General features: G+C 41.4%; 1 protein-coding gene across 1 annotated transcript in view; it reads left to right on the top strand.

Annotated features, from left to right (window-relative positions):
- LOC310668765 (ensconsin-like) overlaps positions 1 to 18,316 on the top strand; it is a gene marked incomplete at its 5' end in the record, with an annotated part of 148,939 nt that overhangs the window by 48,660 nt on the left and 81,963 nt on the right. The window contains 3 exon segments of the mRNA XM_083422097.1: positions 6,496 to 6,597; positions 10,102 to 10,182; positions 14,477 to 14,640. Coding sequence (XP_083278223.1) covers positions 6,496 to 6,597; positions 10,102 to 10,182; positions 14,477 to 14,640 — 347 coding nt within the window.

Raw genomic sequence — 18,316 nt, 5'->3', positions numbered from 1 at the left:
TTTTGGGGGTTCAAATTAACTTTCAGGGTGAAAAACTCAACGTGATAAACATATATGCCCCGAACCTGAATAAATTGGAGTTCTTTAAGAAACTGGAACAAATACTATTGGCGTTAGAGTGTAACAAGACGATATTACTGGGTGATTTTAATGGAGTACCGGCACCAGAAATAGATAGACAATCAGAAAAGAAAAAAGGTAATCAAGGGAAGCTGCCAAGATCCTTCAACAACTTAGAGGAAAATTTAGATCTAGTAGACATTTGGAGATATAAACACCCAATTGAGAAGCAATTCACCTTCTTCTCAGAGCCACATAAAAGCTGGGGCAGAATTGATCAAATCTGGATCTCAAGAGAACTCACATTAAGAACATCTAAGTGTGAAATCCAACCTAGAACTCTATCCGATCATAACTCAATAGTCTTCGAAATAAAAGGTGTATCTCAAGGTGGGTTTAGATGGAGAATGAATGAATACTTACTAGAGAGTGAAGACGTTATTGTAAAGACCAAAGCCACTCTAAAAGACTACTTTAGTCTGAATCTCAATAAAGAAACAAGTATAGATGTAGTCTGGGACGCCAGCAAAGCAGTGCTAAGAGGTTTTTTATTCAGCAAAACAGCTATAAGAAGAAAGTAAGAGAACAAAAGAAAGAGGAAATCCTTAGCCAGCTAAGAGAATGTGAGAAAAAATTAGTAACAAACCCGAAAGACGAACTAAATATACAAACAATAAAAATGTTACAAACACAATATTCAATTTTAACAAGTCAAGAAATTGAATGGAAAATTAAGCTGATGAAACAAAAATATTTTGAATCGGCTAATAAAACGGGTAAATTATTAGCTTGGCAACTGCGAAAAAGGCAAAAACAAAATGTAATAAATAGGATAAGAATAGAGGAACAACTGATAGAAGACCCAAAAGAAATAAAGGAAAATTTTCTTAAATTTTATGAGAACTTGTACAAAAAGGAAGACGAAGAGACAACCCGGATAGAGGTATATTTTGAAAACTACAGTGGGAAGACCATAACAGAGGAAGAAAGAACTCAACTAAATAAACCTATAAATGCAGAAGAGATCCAGGATATGATAAGGAAGATGAAATCAGGGAAAGCCCCAGGACCAGACGGACTGCCAGCCAAATACTATAAAATATTAGAAAACCAACTAACGCCAGTGTTATGTGATCTTATGAATAACATACTAAGAGGAGGTAAGATACCAGAAACGTGGAAAGAGGCCCATATTACGATGATCCCTAAACCGGACACGGACAAATTAAATATCAAAAACTATAGGCCTATATCATTATTAAATAACGACTATAAAATTTTTGCAGAAGTGATGGCAAACAGACTGAAAAAGTGTTTAGTAAATTTAATACACAAAGATCAAGCAGGATTCCTCCCAAACAGGTTTCTCAAAGATAATGTGAGGCATATCATAAACATCATAGAATATCTGGAGTGTAAGAATGAGGTACCTGCGGCGCTGATTTTCATAGACGCAGAGAAGGCGTTCGATAATGTCTCATGGTTGTTCTTGTTAAAAAGCATGGAGAAAGCAGGGCTAGAAGGCGAATTTATGGAAGGGATTAAATCGATCTATTCAAACCAATCGGCCAAACTGATTATAGATAACAATTTAACAAATTCATTTAAAATTGAAAAAGGAACAAGACAGAGATGCCCTCTATCCCCGCTTTTATTCATTATGGGATTGGAGGTAATAACGAATAAGATTAGAGCAACATCAGAGATTAGAGGGATCAAAATAGGAATGAAAGAATACAAACTAAAAGCATATGCAGATGATATGGTGCTATCTCTGGAAGAACCGCAGAAGAGTGTTAGTAAAGCCTTGGAGTTATTAGAAGAATATGGCAAGCTGTCCGGTTTCAAGTTAAATAAATTAAAGACAAAAATGTTGACTAAAAATTTGGAAAAAGATGAAAGAGAAAAACTGGAGACACAGAACGGAATTAAGGTGGCTAAAAAAATAAAATATTTAGGAATCTGGCTAACAACAAAAAATATAAATCTAATTCAGGATAATTATCTCACAACATGGAAGGAGATCAAAAAAGATCTAGATACGTGGAACAGAGTAAAACTTTCATGGATGGGAAGGATGGCGGCCATAAAAATGAACATACTCCCAAGAATGATATTTTTGTTCCAAAACATCCCTGTGATTAGAGGCTCCTCAATGTTTAAAGATTGGCAAACTCTTTCGAAATTTATATGGAATGGGAAGAGACCGAGAATCAGATTCAAATTACTAACAGATCGGAAAGAAAGAGGGGGCTTCTCGGTTCCTAACCTGAAGTTATACTTTGAGGCCTCCTGTCTCTGTTGGATCAGAGATTGGATAAGATTGGAAGATACGGACCTGCTAGACTTGGAAGGCTTCAACAACAGGTTCGGTTGGCATGCCTATCTGTGGCTAGATAAAGAAAAGGTACATAAAGGTTTTTCAAACCACATTATTAGAGGGCCACTATATGAAGTCTGGGAGAGAAATAAAAAACTTTTGGAATGGAAAACACCCTGGTGGTTATCCCGAATTGATATTCTAACAATCAAAAAAGTAAACATGGAAGGAGAAAGACTGACATATGAAGACCTACTGATAGGATCAGAGAGTGGATGGAAATTGAGGACATATGAGGAGTTGAAAGACAAGTTAACAGGCTGGCTGCAATTCCATCAAATAAATGCAGTTTGGAAGGAAGATAAAAAAGTAGGGATAAATGAGAAAAAATCTAAATTCCAGATAGAAATAATTGAAGGCAAATCCAAGTTATTATCTAAAATGTATAACATATTATTAGATTTGGATACTAAAGATGAAGAAATTAAGGAGGTCATGACAAAATGGGCAATGGACCTCGGACATAATATAGAATATGAAAAGTGGTCGAATTTATGGAATAGTGGAATGAAATTCACGGCATGTGTTTTACTTAGAGAAAATTTGGAAAAGATGATGTATAGGTGGTACATCACACCGGCAAAACTAGGGAAAATATACAAAACAGGAAACAAGGCTTGCTGGAAGTGTAAAATTAAAGAAGGTAATTTCTACCATATGTGGTGGATCTGTGAAACAATGAAGAAATTTTGGGAACTTATATATAATGAGTTAAAAAAAATACTTAAATACACTTTCCCTAAAAAGCCAGAGGCCTTCTTACTAGGAATAATTGGGGACGAAATCAAAAAAGAAGATAAGACGTTTTTCCAATATGCTACGGCTGCTGCTAGAATATTAATTGCACAAAATTGGAAGAGCCCAAATATCCCAACAATCAGAGATTGGCAAGCAAAATTATATGAGTATGTTGAGTCAGCAAAAATGACACAAAAAATTAGAAACCAAAAAAATACAAAGTTTGTTAATGATTGGAACAAATTTATGGTATACATTGAAGGTAACTACAGAGACTTAAAAACTATAGCAGGTTTGATATAAGTCTTACGACGCGCAAACCAGTAGCAATTAATAGCTGCAGAAAAAAGAAAGAACTTCTTATTAAGAAACCCGAAAACGGGAGGGTAGGTCAAGGGAGGCGTAGGGAAAAGGTTTAAATATTTAAAAATATAATGTTTTAAGGAAAAGGACAAAAATGGTAATGAATGTCATTCCTGCGTTATGTACGGATATTGTTTATTAATCTGTTGATTTGTCTTGTTTTTTCTTTTTCTTTTTGAATTTTTTCTTTTTTTCCCCTTTCTTAAGAGAAACTCAATAAAAAGAATTAAAAAAAAAAGAAAAGTAAACAGACATGTGACATGCAACAGTTCCATGTCTGCAACTAAAGGTGGAATGGAATTTTCCAACATCCTCCCCCTTTCCATGTAACCTATGGCGCAGTATTTCAACCCAACTGCAACCGCTGTACATATACCTGAAGTTGTTCTCTGTTAAGAACTTTAGACAACAGATCTGCAGGAATTCCATTTCCTGGCATGTAGGACACCTGAATGGGTCCTTTCCAAACACACTCCCATGCACAATGTAATTTTATCTGCAAGTACTTGGTTCTTTGCTTACAACTCTCTGAAGCTAGCAAAGCCAAACAGCACTGGTTGTCATGATAAAGCTGTATAGGACATGCAACAGTTCCATGTCTGCAACTAAAGGTGGAATGGAATTTTCCAACAAGTTGTAGTCCCCAAACAGCTGGAGGGCCGAGTTTGAGGAAGCCTGGCATAGTCCATCACAGGCATAGGCAAACTCGGCTCTCCATCTGTTTGGGGACTACAATTCCCATCATCCCTGACCACTGGTCCTGTGAGCTATGAATGATGGCAGCTGTAGTCCCAAAACAGCTGAAGGGCCAACTGGCTTATCTGCCTTGCGATTCCCGATGTCAGATTTAGGCCCATTTATCCTCTGATGCAGGGTTTGGCCTGTTGGTCCAATATAGAGAGCTGAAGGGTGCTGCTGGTGAGGCATCTGCTCAAAGATCTGTATTTTAAAATAAGCTTAAAAATATATTTGTAGATGCTTGCTCCAGATGCTTGCTCCAGGCCAGGCAGAAACCAACTGGCTGAGAACTTTTTGTTTATTCTCCTGAACAGGGCCCCTCATTGATTTGTTGCAGTACCTCAAAGTTGTAGAAAAAGGAGCAAAAGCTGGGAGCAAAGGTCATACAAATTACAGAACACAATCCAAGCTGCAAAAACACTAATTAGAGTTGGTAATTACTCAGACTCAGCCACATCTTCTCAAGGTTTAAGGTATCCTGAGAAGTTTAAAAGGGCAAAGAGCTAAAAACAACAGCTACAGCAGCTGGTTGAGAAAAAAGAGACTGCTCTGAGGTTGCTTTTAGGAAACTGTTTTTTACCTTTAGAAACTGTTTTTTATTAAGTTCTTTTTCTTCTAAAAATCTATCTGTGTGATATATGAAATGTGTTGATGTTAGTGTAATTATGCAAAATCTAGAAAGTAAGAAATGTTAGATTCTTATGTTAGATTCTTATTTCATTGATGGTGTGTGAGAAGGTGAACCCAAGACCTCTGTTTATATGACAAAATTTGAAACCATGAACCATCTGTTTTAGCCATTTGCCCCTGTTGCCAGAAGGCCAGAAGGCCAGAAGAGCAAAGAGCAAAGGGTAATCTGGTAATTAAGATGCCTTGTCAAGGCAAATGTAAGATATATGATAGAAGGAAATATAGCTCTTTGTCTCCCATAAAAGGTAATAGGAAATGGGTGTATCTTTTGTGATTGGTTCTAGCAAACAGCCAATAGGAATTTCAACCAGGCTGATTGGACAGAGGCAGCCAAAGGAGGAGTAAGGAGGCTGGGCTGAGGGAATATAAGTGCTGGTCACCAGGGCTGGGGTGTGCAGAGCTTTTGGTAAATATACCACTGTGCCAATCATTTATTTGTCTGACAAATAAATTATTATTTTAATTTCTCTATTGCTGCGTTGAATATTTCATTCCAGCTAAGCGTTAACCACAAGCAGGGTGCTACACTGGCATTTGATGGCATACACAACGTTCGAAGATGAGCCATTAAATAGGCCTGAGATGCAATGTTTGGCGTTGTTGGGTCCAGCGATGGTGTTGTCTGGGTGTATATGGCAGCAAAGTTGACATCTGGGTTTATTGCACATTCTGATACCTGCTTCCATGTTAAGTCTCCTTTCTGTATTATTGTGGGTGAGGAGTTTTAGAACTATGAACTTTTTATTTTTGGAGAAATCTCTGCCCAAAGAGCAGGTTTGAATACTGTCGTACCAGCAACTCCCCCCCCCCCAATTGTTTTATCTTTATTTAGCCATATAACATTACATATACATATTATATATCCAACAAAAGAAGAAAAGATAGAAAAATGAAAAATGAAAGAAGAAGAAACTAGAAACGAAACAGTATCCAATAAACTTCTTTGTAAGGAATACAAGCCCTCCTTTCTCCTATAACTTTTTTCTATTTTTATAATTGTAACATCTCTTACGACTTCAGGCTCGACTCCCTGATTCGTATCTTGACTCCCCCCCCCCCCCTGCAAACGGTTCCTAATAAATCATATTTCTGTTTGTCTGTTCTCTGTTAACAAATCTATAGGTAGCCTGTGGGATTTTAGTCTATGCTTAGCCAAGCAAAGTCCTTGGAACCACCTCTCTCCTTATTCTCACATTTGAGTGACTTCTTATTGATTCTGTAAGTTGAGCTAGTTTTAGATACTCACTGAGTTTTAAGAGCCATTCTTCTTTTGTCAGCAATATGTTGCTTTTCCAGGGCTTTGCAATCACGATCCTGGCGGTCGCATATAGAAAGACTCTTTTTATTGTCTTTTGGAACGTCTGTTGTGAAACTTCTGCATAAAAATAATTCTGGGTTTTTTGGCGTGATACATGAAGAGATAAAAAAAATGATCAGATGTACCAGCAAGTCTTGCATGAAGCCTGCTGCCGGAAATACATTGTGGATTTTCGTTGTAATAACTGTGATTGTGGTCTGTTTTACAGTTGCAGCAGCCCAGGTGTTGGCAGAGGAAAGAAGGAGCCAAAGTCGTGCTAGTCCTGTTCCAGTCCAGTCTCCAGTTGGTATGAAATCTTCAACCAGGCCAGGTAAAATCCTTGCTTTAATAAAAAAAAAAATCCATTCCTGTGACTTCCTCGGTTGTGGCTCTTCACAGTCCTTCCGCTTTTCAGTTCACGAATCTGTGCTGCTACTTTTTAAGTTGCATATTCTCCTTCTCAAAAGAGTCCCATTTTGACATCTTTCAAAAGCTCAGTAAGAACTGGTCTACTTGGGCCAATGAAGATGCTGCTTTTGTTTTGCAAAGCAGGAAATGACCACACACCAGAGCATATACTTTTCTCTTAAAATAATCTTTATTATACATCAATTTACATCAGACATGTCCAACTTGGCCCTCCAGCTGTTTTGGGACTACAACTCCCATCATCCCTAGGTAACAGGACCAGTGGACAGGAATGATTGGAGTTGTATTCCCAAAACAGCTGGAGGCCCAAGTTTGGCCATGCCTGCTCATGTTAGTTATTCTACTTTTTCTTGTGTTTCTCTAATCAGATTTGAATATGTCTTCCCTCTATTTTCAAGATTTAATCTGTATCTGCCAGGGGACTTGCGTTGCCCGGATCATTTTTAAGATTTTCTTTGAAATTTGTCCATTCTTTATTGACTTTTTCAATAGCCTTTCCTCCTCTTCTCCCTGTTAGTTTTGCAAGATGGAAATATAGGTGAAACTCAAAAAATTAGAATATCATGGAAAAGTTCATTTATTTCAGTAATTCAACTTAAAAGGTGAAACTAATATATGAGATAGACTCATGACATGCAAAGCGAGATATGTCAAGCCTTTATTTGTTATAATTGTGATGATCATGGCGTACACCTGATGAAAACCCCAAATTAACAATCTCAGAAAATTAGAATATTACATGAAATCAGCAAAACAAGAATTGCAATTAGAGCAATATTGGACCTCTGAGAAGTAGAAGCATGCATATGTACTCAGTACTTGGTTTGGGCCCCTTTTGCATCAATTACTGCCTCAATGCGGCGTGGCATGGATGCTATCAGCCTGTGGCACTGCTGAGGTGTTATGGAAGACCAGGATGCTTCAATAGCAGCCTTTAGCTCTTCTGCATTGCTCGGTCTCATGTCTCTCATCTTTCTCTTGGCAATGCCCCATAGATTCTCTATGGGGTTCAGGTCAGGCGAGTTTGCTGGCCAATCAAGCACAGTAATCCCATGGGCATTGAACCAGGTTTTGGTACTTTTGGCAGTGTGGACAGGTGCCAAAGTCCTGCTGGAAAATGACGTCAGCATCCCCATGAAGCTCATCTGCGGAAGGAAGAATGAAGTGCTCCAAAATCTCCTGGTAGACGGCTGTGTTGGCCCTGAACTTAATGAAGCACAGTGGACCAACACCAGCTGGTGACATGGCTCCCCAAATCAACACAGACTGTGGAAACTTCACACTGGACTTCAAGCATCTGGCATTGTGTGCCTCCCCATTCTTCCTCCAGTCTCTGAGTCCTTTGTTTCCAAATGAGATGCAAAAGTTGCTCTCATCAGAAAAGAGGACTTGGAACCACTGAGCAACAGACCAGTTCTTTTTTCCCCTTTAGCCCAGGCAAGATGCTTCTGACATCATTTCTTGTTCAGGAGCGGCTTGACAAGAGGAATACAACATTTGAAGGCCATCTCCAGGATCCGTCTGTGTGTGGTAGCTCTTGATGCACTAACTCCAGCCTCAGTCCACTCCTTGTGAAAGTCCCCAACACGTTTGAATGGTCTTTTCCTGACAATCCTGTCCAGGCTGTGGTCATCCCTGCTGCTTGTGCACCTTTTTCTTCCACACTTTACCCTTCCGCATAACTTTCCATTAATGTGCTTTGATACAGCACTTTGGGAACATCCAACGTCTTCTGCAATTACCCTTTGAGGCTTTCCCTCCTTATGGAGGGTCTCAATGATGGCTTTCTGCCCAACTGTCAGGTCAGCAGCCTTCCCCATGATTGTGCTTCCTACTGAACCCATTGCAGGTGTTATGGATTGAATAGCTACTGCACCTTTTCACAATATTCTAATTTTCTGAGATTGTTAATTTGTGGTTTTCATCAGCTGTACGCCGTAATCATCACAATTATAACAAATAAAGGCTTGACATATCTTGCTTTGCACGTCATGAGTCTATCTCATATATTAGTTTCACCTTTTAAGTTGAATTACTGAAATAAATGAACTTTTCCACGATATTCTATCTGTAATTTTCCCGAGTTTCACCTGTATTCCGTCGTTTTTGCTAGCAAGCCTGATTTGGTGGGGTTATTGTTACTTTTTCAGTTTGGGGCTATCGGGATTCTTGCTGCTGTGGTGGCGTACATAAATAAGGCTCTACAGTGGTACCTTGGGTTACATACACTTCAGGTTACATACGCTTCAGGTTACAGACTCTGCTAACCCAGAAAAGGTGCTTCAGGTTAAGAACTTTGCTTCAGGATGAGAACAGAAATCGTGCTCTGGCGGCACGGCAGCAGCAGGAGGCCCAATTAGCTAAAGTGGTGCTTCGGGTTAAGAACAGTTTCAGGTTAAGTACAGACCTCCGGAACAAATTAAGTACTTAACCCGAGGTACCACTATACAAGTTTTCTCCACCCCCATCGTTCAGCCCGGATGCGTGGGTCCCTCTCCCGAGGTCCTTCTGGCAGTTCCCTCCCTGCGAGAAGCGAGGTTACAGGGAAGCAGGCAGAGGGCCTTCTCAGTGGTGGCTCCCTCTCCCATCAGATGTCAAAGAAATAAACAACTATCGGACTTTAAGAAGACATCTGAAGGCAGCCCTGTTTTGGGACGTTTTTGATGTTGAATGCTGTCTTGTTTTTTTCATATTTGGTTGCGATCCACCCAGAGTGGCTGCGGAAACCCAGCCAGATGGGCGGGGTATAAACAATAATTTATTATTCTATTATTATTCTCTTCTCGAAAGTTTCTCATTGTGACATTTTTCCAAAGCTTGGTAAGAATTGGTCTGCTTGGGCCGATGAGGATGCCGTTTTTGTTTTGTGAACCCGATATCCCCCAAAATGCAAGGGAATTATTTCTATATGCAACAGTGGCCTCGAGAATCTTAATAGCATCAGACTGGAAGGGAGAAAAAGGACCATCAAAATGGAAGTGGCAACAAAAGTTAATGGAGTGCGCAGAATTAGCCAAGGTATCAGGAAGAATAAGAGACCATGTAGAACAAGTCTTTTTCAACAAATGGAGTTTATTTAAAAACGACATACATATAATGTATAAGACTATATCCTCCCCCCCCCCCCATTTTTAAAAAAAGTTTAAAATTGGGGGTTGTCTTCTACACGAAAAAAGAAAGAAATATTTTCCCTCCAAAAGCACTTTATTTTAAAAATCCGATTTAAATTTAAAAAACCATTGATTTTTATCCACCATGCCCTGGCGCATGTATTCCCATGTTAACCAGTATCCCTGCACGTCAGGCTGGAGTTGCACTCCTGGGAAAAGAAAATTGCGCCCATTGGTCACTTGTTCCACCAGAAACCTCAGCCCTGTAACCAGTTCAACTTTGCCATCCTTTCCAGTGATTGATGGGTCCACTTTGAGAACAGAAGAGAGGCAAAGGCTGGCCAGGGAGCGGAGAGAGGAGCGCAAGAAGCAGCACAGTAGGGATATATTTAAAAATACAGACATTTGATTACCATTCAAATCGATTTAAATCACGATTTACCGGTAAACCACTTGTCGGTCAGACCTGATTTAAATCGCTAGTCTGTAAGACTTGATTTAAATCTTTTTTTTTTTTAATCTTCCTGGCATCCTCTTAATCTGGAGAAGCAGAGGAAGGTTTTCTTTTTGGAAGAATAAGTTTTCAGAGTGGTTTTGACAGTTATATAAAAAATAACTGATTTGGTTCTACTATTAGAAATACATTGATGAAATGATGGTGAGGTTTAATAAGTTAACTGCTTCTATTTGGACAGCTTTTCTGTTGCACTAGATTGGAAGGAGAAAAATAATCATTTCCTTCATAACAATTAAAACAATTTATTTAACCAAAACAGTAGCATTATAACATATGCCTCCCTGTTTGTTAACTGATGTGGTTAAACAGTTTTTTAAAAAAACAACTGAGTTTTAGACACATGAAAAACTTAAAACAAATCCTTATTTCCTGATGAATAGCCTTTGGGCTAGAATGTCTCTTACATAGAAAAGATTTAGAATGATTTTTCCTCCAAAAGCATTTTATTTTAAAAATCCGATTTAAATTAAAAAAACCCGATTTAAATAAAAAAATGTGATTTTTAAAATTTTGTTTTTTAAAAAATCATTGATTTTTTGTTACGATATTGAAGCAATGATGCTGCAAGCTGATTGCTTGGAAAAGTCATGTGATGTTGGGAGTGTCTGTGGGAAACAGACAGCACCGGAATTAGCTCAGAGTGTAATATGAGCTGCACAGGAAGTGCTTGTTCTGTCGTCTGCTGGAGTTTGAGGAGAGCAGACATGTTTTCTGTAACACTGCAAAGACAGGAATAAAGCCATGTAAATACGTTTCTGTCTTATCTCTTTCCCCTGCCGGGGGGGCAGGAAAGAGTGGTGTGTTCTTCTCACGCTGAGAAGGATCGCCTATCGCGACCTCTGCCTGGTCCCTGCCGGGAGAGCAGACCGGGAGGTCAACAGGAGACCAAGCCGGGTGCCTGGGAGAGTTGCCAGTTTCTACTGATAAAGGCTTGGAATCCAACATCTGGTAGCATGAAGCCGATGGTTTTGATCCATGAAAGCTGCAGGAGAGGTTGGTGGATCGTAACTTCAACCTCTGCTAGAAGATAAAGGAAGATATGGTAGCGGGCGGATGGAGGCTTCAAGACCGGCACAGCACCGGAGGAATCAGTTTTTGCTGATAAGCTAACGAGCAACGGAACCCCCAAGGTATGCTGATTTTATGGGCTAAAAGGGTGAACGCAGCTTGAATCTTCTCTGGTTCACAAAAGCTGTTTTTTGGATTAAAAGCAGCACTGAGAGAGAGCCACATTCTTCGCATACCAGGGCCCTGATAAGAAGCTTGTTGTTCAGCTTGGAATGTCCAGTTGCTAAGCAACGAGACGTCAATCTTTTCAGCTACTTCGGAGATAGTTAGCTTGAAAAGGAAGTGGAAATCTACTGGCCAATGGAAGAGGCTAGGACTGTGAAGAGGCTGGAAAAACACTGGGTAAACATTCCAGCGTTTGTTTTGACTTATCTCACTGCTCTTGGAAGGGACTTTCCAGAGCTGCCTGTGTTTAGCTGCCAAAAGACTCGTGGATTTTACAGGCTCGATAGTGAGAGCTGAGGCTTGGATTCAAAATGGATACCAAGAAGGGGGGAGGCTTACCTTACCCACCTCCACTGACTAATGACAATTATGCCTCTTGGTCTGTAAAGATGAAAGCCCTGCTACAGAATCAGAGGATTTTTGGGGTGATTGAAAACCCCATCCCTGCTGCACCAACGCCAGGTTGGAATTCACAGAATGTGAGAGCCAGGACGGCCATAATTCTGTGTGTCTCAGATGATCAGCTCGCACATGTTCAGGATTTGGAATATCCTGAGATATTTGGGAAACGCTGCGTAGAATACTGAATGAAAGAGACAGACTTGCCGCAATAGATGTCAAGGACAGGGGGAGAGAAGCTCGGAGTTCTGACACCCCCACTGCTATTGCAAGAGAAGAACAGGCTGTTGCTTTGAACGTTGTCCGTTGTTACAATTGTGGACAGACTGGGCATCTTCAGCGGAATTGTAAGAAGTCACGTCAACAGAAAGGAGCTAAGGGGAGCTCTGCAAAGCCTGAGGCGTCAGGCAAAAGTCGTACCAAGTCCCAGGTGAAACCTGAAAAAGCATTGCTGTCAACAAAAGCCGAGTTTTCAGCGGAGAACGCTTTTGTTATTGACACGGGTTGCACGCAACACATGACGTCGCGCCGAGGACTGTTTTCAACGTTTAAGAAGCAAAGCTTCACTGTGAAACAGGCCAATGGTCAGGAGCTCAAAGCGATCGGGTTTGGGACTGTGTATCTTAAAAGTCTGAACTTGAGTATAAACAATGTGTATTTGGTTCCTGATTTAAAGTACAACCTGTTGAGTGTTTCACAGATCACAAAGAAAGGACTGGTTTTGTCCTATGATGAAGAAAGCTGCAAAATCTTCAAAGATGGAGAACTATATCTTTCTGCCAGAGAGAAAGATGGACTGTATTTGTTGACTTTTGATGAAAGTGATTGCATAAAATGTAATGCTTCTGAATCTAACATGATCTCTCTTGCAGGTGTGACGAAAAATGTCCGGAAGACGAGAGTAAACAAAGCTTATCAGCGAGTGTATGCTGATGTGATTGGTCCTCTAGCACCTTCTAGAGGCAATGCAAGATATTATCTTGTGTGTGTGGATCATTTCTCTCATTACGTGTGGTTATTCATGTTGAACAAACCACAAGAAGCCTTAGAAAGGTTTAAAGAGTTTTGTGGCAAGGTTAAGGATATTCATAATGCTAACATTGACTGTCTTTTCACAGATGAAAAGCCAGTCTTTCTTTTACAGGATTTTCAGGATTTCCTGGGTAAGAGAGGAATAAGGCACAAGATTGCTGTTTCAGCAGATGCATGGAACAAAAGTGTCTGTGTGCAAGTGAACAAAGAATTGCAAAATGGGATGAAGGCGCAATTGCTGAGTTCACATTTGCCACATGAGTTTTGGGCGGAATCTCTATCATGTTATTGTTACTGTTGGGTGAGAAAGGTTTCCAAAGGTATGGAATGTTCTCCTTTTGAGAAGCTGTTCCACAGAAAACCTTCTGTCGCGCATTTTAAGGTTTTTGGATCTCAAATCAGGACAGAAACTCCAGATGGAGTGAAGAATGCCAGAGGCATTTTTGTGGGTTATGAAAAGGGTCTCTACAGAGTAATTTTGTCTGAATCTGGTCAGGTGATTCTCACAAAATTTCTAGAGAGTGTTCCTGAACAGGAGAGAGTATTTGTTCACACATTTCCCACTGAGGACAGTTCAGATGATGATGATGATTTTACTGATTACAGTGGTACTGAGAGTGATAGTGATAGCTCGAAGAGCTCAGTAGACACAGTCATTGAGAGGAAATCTCACACAATGGCTAGACCTTCACAGGTGGAGGATGAACCACTGTTTACTATTGGAACTAGTTCTCCAAAGAGTCCTGAGTTTGCTAACTCAGCGTGTGTTACTATTGTTGACAACTCAAGACAGGTTAAAGCTGTGTCTAAGTCAGAGACAGAGACACAACAGGGAGTTGCTAAGCGTAACACTACATTCCCTAGCCAAGGATATGCAGATGCAATCATTCCTTGGAAGTCAGACAACCAGAGAGGTACACTGGGGAAACCAGTGGCGGGTAGTTCCAAGGGTGGAACTGAAACAACAGGGGAGTGTTATATGTATAACAACTGTTTGTTTTCTTCTCTGGGTCACGCTTTGCTCGCAGCACACATTGAATCAAATGGGGGAGTATGTTACGATATTGAAGCAATGATGCTGCAAGCTGATTGCTTGGAAAAGTCATGTGATGTTGGGAGTGTCTGTGGGAAACAGACAGCACCGGAATTAGCTCAGAGTGTAATATGAGCTGCACAGGAAGTGCTTGTTCTGTCGTCTGCTGGAGTTTGAGGAGAGCAGACATGTTTTCTGTAACACTGCAAAGACAGGAATAAAGCCATGTAAATACGTTTCTGTCTTATCTCTTTCCCCTGCCGGGGGGGCAGGAAAGAGTGGTGTGTTCTTCTCACGCTGAGAAGGATCGCCTATCGCGACCTCTGCCTGGTCCCTGCCGGGAGAGCAGACCGGGAGGTCAACAGGAGACCAAGCCGGGTGCCTGGGAGAGTTGCCAGTTTCTACTGATAAAGGCTTGGAATCCAACATTTTTATCCACCCTGGTTGAAATTTGCAGCGGCCAAAGAAACACAGATATTGGAAAAGGAGAAAAAGGCCAAACTCCAGTATGAGAAGCAAATGGAGGAGAGACAGAGACGACTGAAGGAACAGAAGTTGAAGGAGCAACAAAGGAGAGTAGCAGTAGAGGAAAAGCGGAAACAGAAGCTGGAGGAGGAGAAGGTATTGTAGAGCTGAATGCTGTTGCATTAGAGCAGGCATGGCCCAACTCGACCCTCCAGCTGTTTGGGAACTACAATTCCCATCATCCCTGACCACCGGTCCTGTTAGCTAGGGACGATGGGAGTTGTAGTCCCAAAACAGCTGGAGGTTCGAGTTCGGCCACCACTGATTTAAATAGTTAAGAGCAGGCATGACCCAACTTTTCCCTCCAGCTGTTTGGGGACTACAATTGCCATCATCCCTGACCTCTGGTCCTGTTAGCTAGGGATGATGGGAGTTGTAGTCCCCAAACAGCTGGAGGGCCAAGTTGGCACTAGTTGTATCTGTCTTAATCCTCTTTTAAAGTTGTTTTAATTTTTTAAAATCTTTATTAAACATTCAGCCATTATGTACATAAGAGTACACAATGTAACCTGTATACAAACTCCATGTACAAACTCCATATACAGTGGTATCTTGGGTTAAGTACTTAATTCGTTCTGGAGGTCTGTTCTTAACCTGAAACTGTTCTTAACCTGAAGCACCACTTTAGCTAATGGGGCCTCCTGCTGCTGCTGCGCCACAGGAGCACGATTTCTGTTCTCACCCTGAAGCAAAGTTCTTAACCCAAGGTAATATTTCTAGGTTAGTGGAGTCTGTAACCTGAAGTGTATGTAACCCGAGGTACCACTGTACAAAGTTTGCTAAGAAAGGGAAGAAAGGAAAAGGAAAAAAATAGGAGGAGGAGGAGGAGGATGATTATTATTTATTTCTACCTCACCCATCTGGCTGGGTTTCCCCCAGCCACACTTGATAGTTTCCAACAGAATAATAATAATTATAATAAAAATAAAAAAATATTATTTATATTCCTCCCATCTGGCTGGGTTTCCCCAGCCGCTGTTGGCGGCTTCCAACAGAATAATGATAATGATTTTTGTTATTCCAATCATTATTCAAATATTCTTTAAATACTAGCCATTCTTTATTAACCTTCTGAGTCAAGTATCTTCGAAGTCTCTCTGTCTTTTTTGCCAGTTGTATATATTCTACCATAGGGGTCGGCAAGGTTTACCAGCCATGGGCCGGATCACTCCCACAAAGATCGTCCGTGGGCCGGACTGGTTCAGCGCGATGCCGGAAATCGCGCCTGCGCATGCCCAGATGCGGGAAATCGTGCCTGCGCAGAAGCGATTTCTGGCGTCTGGACATGCGCAAACATGATTTTCGGTATCCGCTCATGCGCAGACACGATTTCCGGCACCACGCGGCGAGTCCCCCGCTGTGCTGGGGGACTCACCAAGTGGGCAGCTCGGTTCGGGGACGGCTCATGGGCCAGTAAAACGGTCTTCGTGGGCCGCATCTGGCCCATGGGCCGCACGTTGCCAACCCCTGTTCTAACATTTGGGCCAGCCCATTGGGTTTTGTGGGAATATTTTCACTTTTTCAATTTGTCACCACTCAAATTCTGGCTGCTGTCATTGCATGCATGAAGAATGCTCTCTAACCTTTTTCTTAATTTCTGTTGGCATAATTTCTAATTAGGAAGGCCTCCAGGTTTTTTTTGTAAATGGGCATTTGAGTATCTTTTTCAGTTCAGTATATATAATAAAGGTAAAGGACCTGCGTTTGCACCACAGTGCCACCCGCGTCCCACTTCCGAGGAGACTTGGACATTTCGGAATACGAAGAGCCAGCTGCAAAGCTTTCGAATCTGAAAACGGAATTGTTTTCGGAATCGCGCCGGTTCAAAGCCACGACTTAAGTTTCGGAGAGAACTCTGCCTCTGCCGGCGGAATTCAACTTACAGGGTTGTACTGCAGGGCAGAGACATAGGCCTGCACCGCTCCTTCCATGTCGCCTGCGGCAACTAAAGCAGCGGCGAGGTTGATGTATCCGTCAATGAAGTCCGGCTTGAGGCGCAGGGCGTGCCGATAGTGCTCAATTGCCTCCTGCAGTTGGCCCCGTTCCTTGTACACGTTCCCCAGATTTGAGTAGGCTTCGGCCAGCAGCGGGTTCTGCTTGATTGCCAAAGTGCTGAAGTGAGCAGACCTGGGGAGGGGGAAAACGCAAGATTGTCTGGCATTTAATCTAATAGGTACTTACAATCTATCTATCTATCTACCTACCTATCTATCTAAAGGTAAAGGGGACCCCTGACCATTAGGTCCAGTCATGACCGACTCTGGGGTTGCGGTGCTCATCTCGCTTTATTGGCCGAGGGAGCCGGCGTACAGCTTCCGGGTCATGTGGCCAGCATGACTAAGTCGCTTCTGGCGAACCAGAGCAGCACACGGAAACACCGTTTACCTTCCTGCCGGAGCGGTGCCTATTTATCTACTTGCACTTTGATGTGCTTTCGAACTGCTAGGCTGGCAGGAGCAGGGACCGAGCAACGGGAGCTCACCCCTGGGGATTTGAACAGCTGACCTTCTGATCAGCAAGTTCCAGGCTCTGTGGTTTAACCCACAGCGCCACCCACGTCCCTCATTATATATATATTGTGACTATTTCCTCCATGCACTAAACTGGGATTCCCAGAAGCAACTGGCTGCCCAGTGCTCAAAACAAGATGACTAGATCAGCCATTGGTCTGATCTAGCAAGCCTGCTGTCCGTTCTTTTTGTAAATGGGAATGTGAGTATTTTTTTTAATTAACCACATACTGTTTTAAAAAGCTTTGAACTGCCCCCTTTAAAAAAGCTCAACAACTCTGACCTGCCCTAAAAATACTGCTCCCCTAAAAATACTTCAACAAATTTGACCTGCCCCCCTAAAAAACTCAACAACTTTCGTCTGTCTCCCTAAAACAAAGTGCATGGATGGATGGATGTATTTTGGCCTTCTCCCCGAAAAAGCTCAACAACATTGATCTGCCCCCCCCCCCCCCAATTCAACAATTTTGGTCTGCCTCCCTAAAAAAAGGTGCATGCATGGATGGACTGATGGATGGATGGATGGATGGATTTTGGCCTGCTCCCCTAAAAGCTCAACAACCTATGACCTGCCCCCTTAAAAGAACCTCAACAACTTTGGTCTGCCCCCCTAAAAAAGTCAACAACCTTGACCTGCCCCCTAAAAAAAGGTGGATGGATAGATGGATTTCTGCCTGCTCGCCTAAAAATACTTCAACAACTTTGACCTGCCCCCCCAAAAAAACTCAACAACTTTCGTCTGCCTCCCTAAGAAAAGGTGGATGGATGGATTGCTGGATTAACCGATATGGTTAAACAATTAAAAAACCCCCCAAAAACCTTAGACTGAGTTTTAGCACACATGAAAAACTTTCAACAAATCCTTATTTCCTGATGAATAGCCTTTGGACCATAATGTAACTTAAATAGAAAACTATCTTTAGAAAGGTTTTTCCTCCAAAAGCATTTTATTTTAAAAATCCAATTTAAATAAAAATAATCTGATTTAAATAAAAAATAATCCGATTTTTTTAAAAAAACAAAAAAACCTTGATTTTTATCCACCCTGTTAAAACTCCTCCGGGGAGGGATTTTCGCCCAGTTTAGGGAAGTTTTTAATGTTTAACACTGTCTTGTGTTTTTAATAATTGATTGGGAGCCGCCCAGAGTGGCTGGGGAAACCCGGCCAGATGGGCGGGGTATAAATATTATTATTAGTAGTAGTAGTATTAGTATTATTATTAATAAATGTGTGTGTGTATGTGTGTGTGTGTGTGTGTGTG

This window comes from Podarcis tiliguerta (genome assembly GCF_965153285.1).
Source record: "Podarcis tiliguerta genome assembly, chromosome: W".
NCBI lineage: Eukaryota > Metazoa > Chordata > Lepidosauria > Squamata > Lacertidae > Podarcis > Podarcis tiliguerta.
This window is presented reverse-complemented; position numbering and strand designations above follow the sequence as displayed.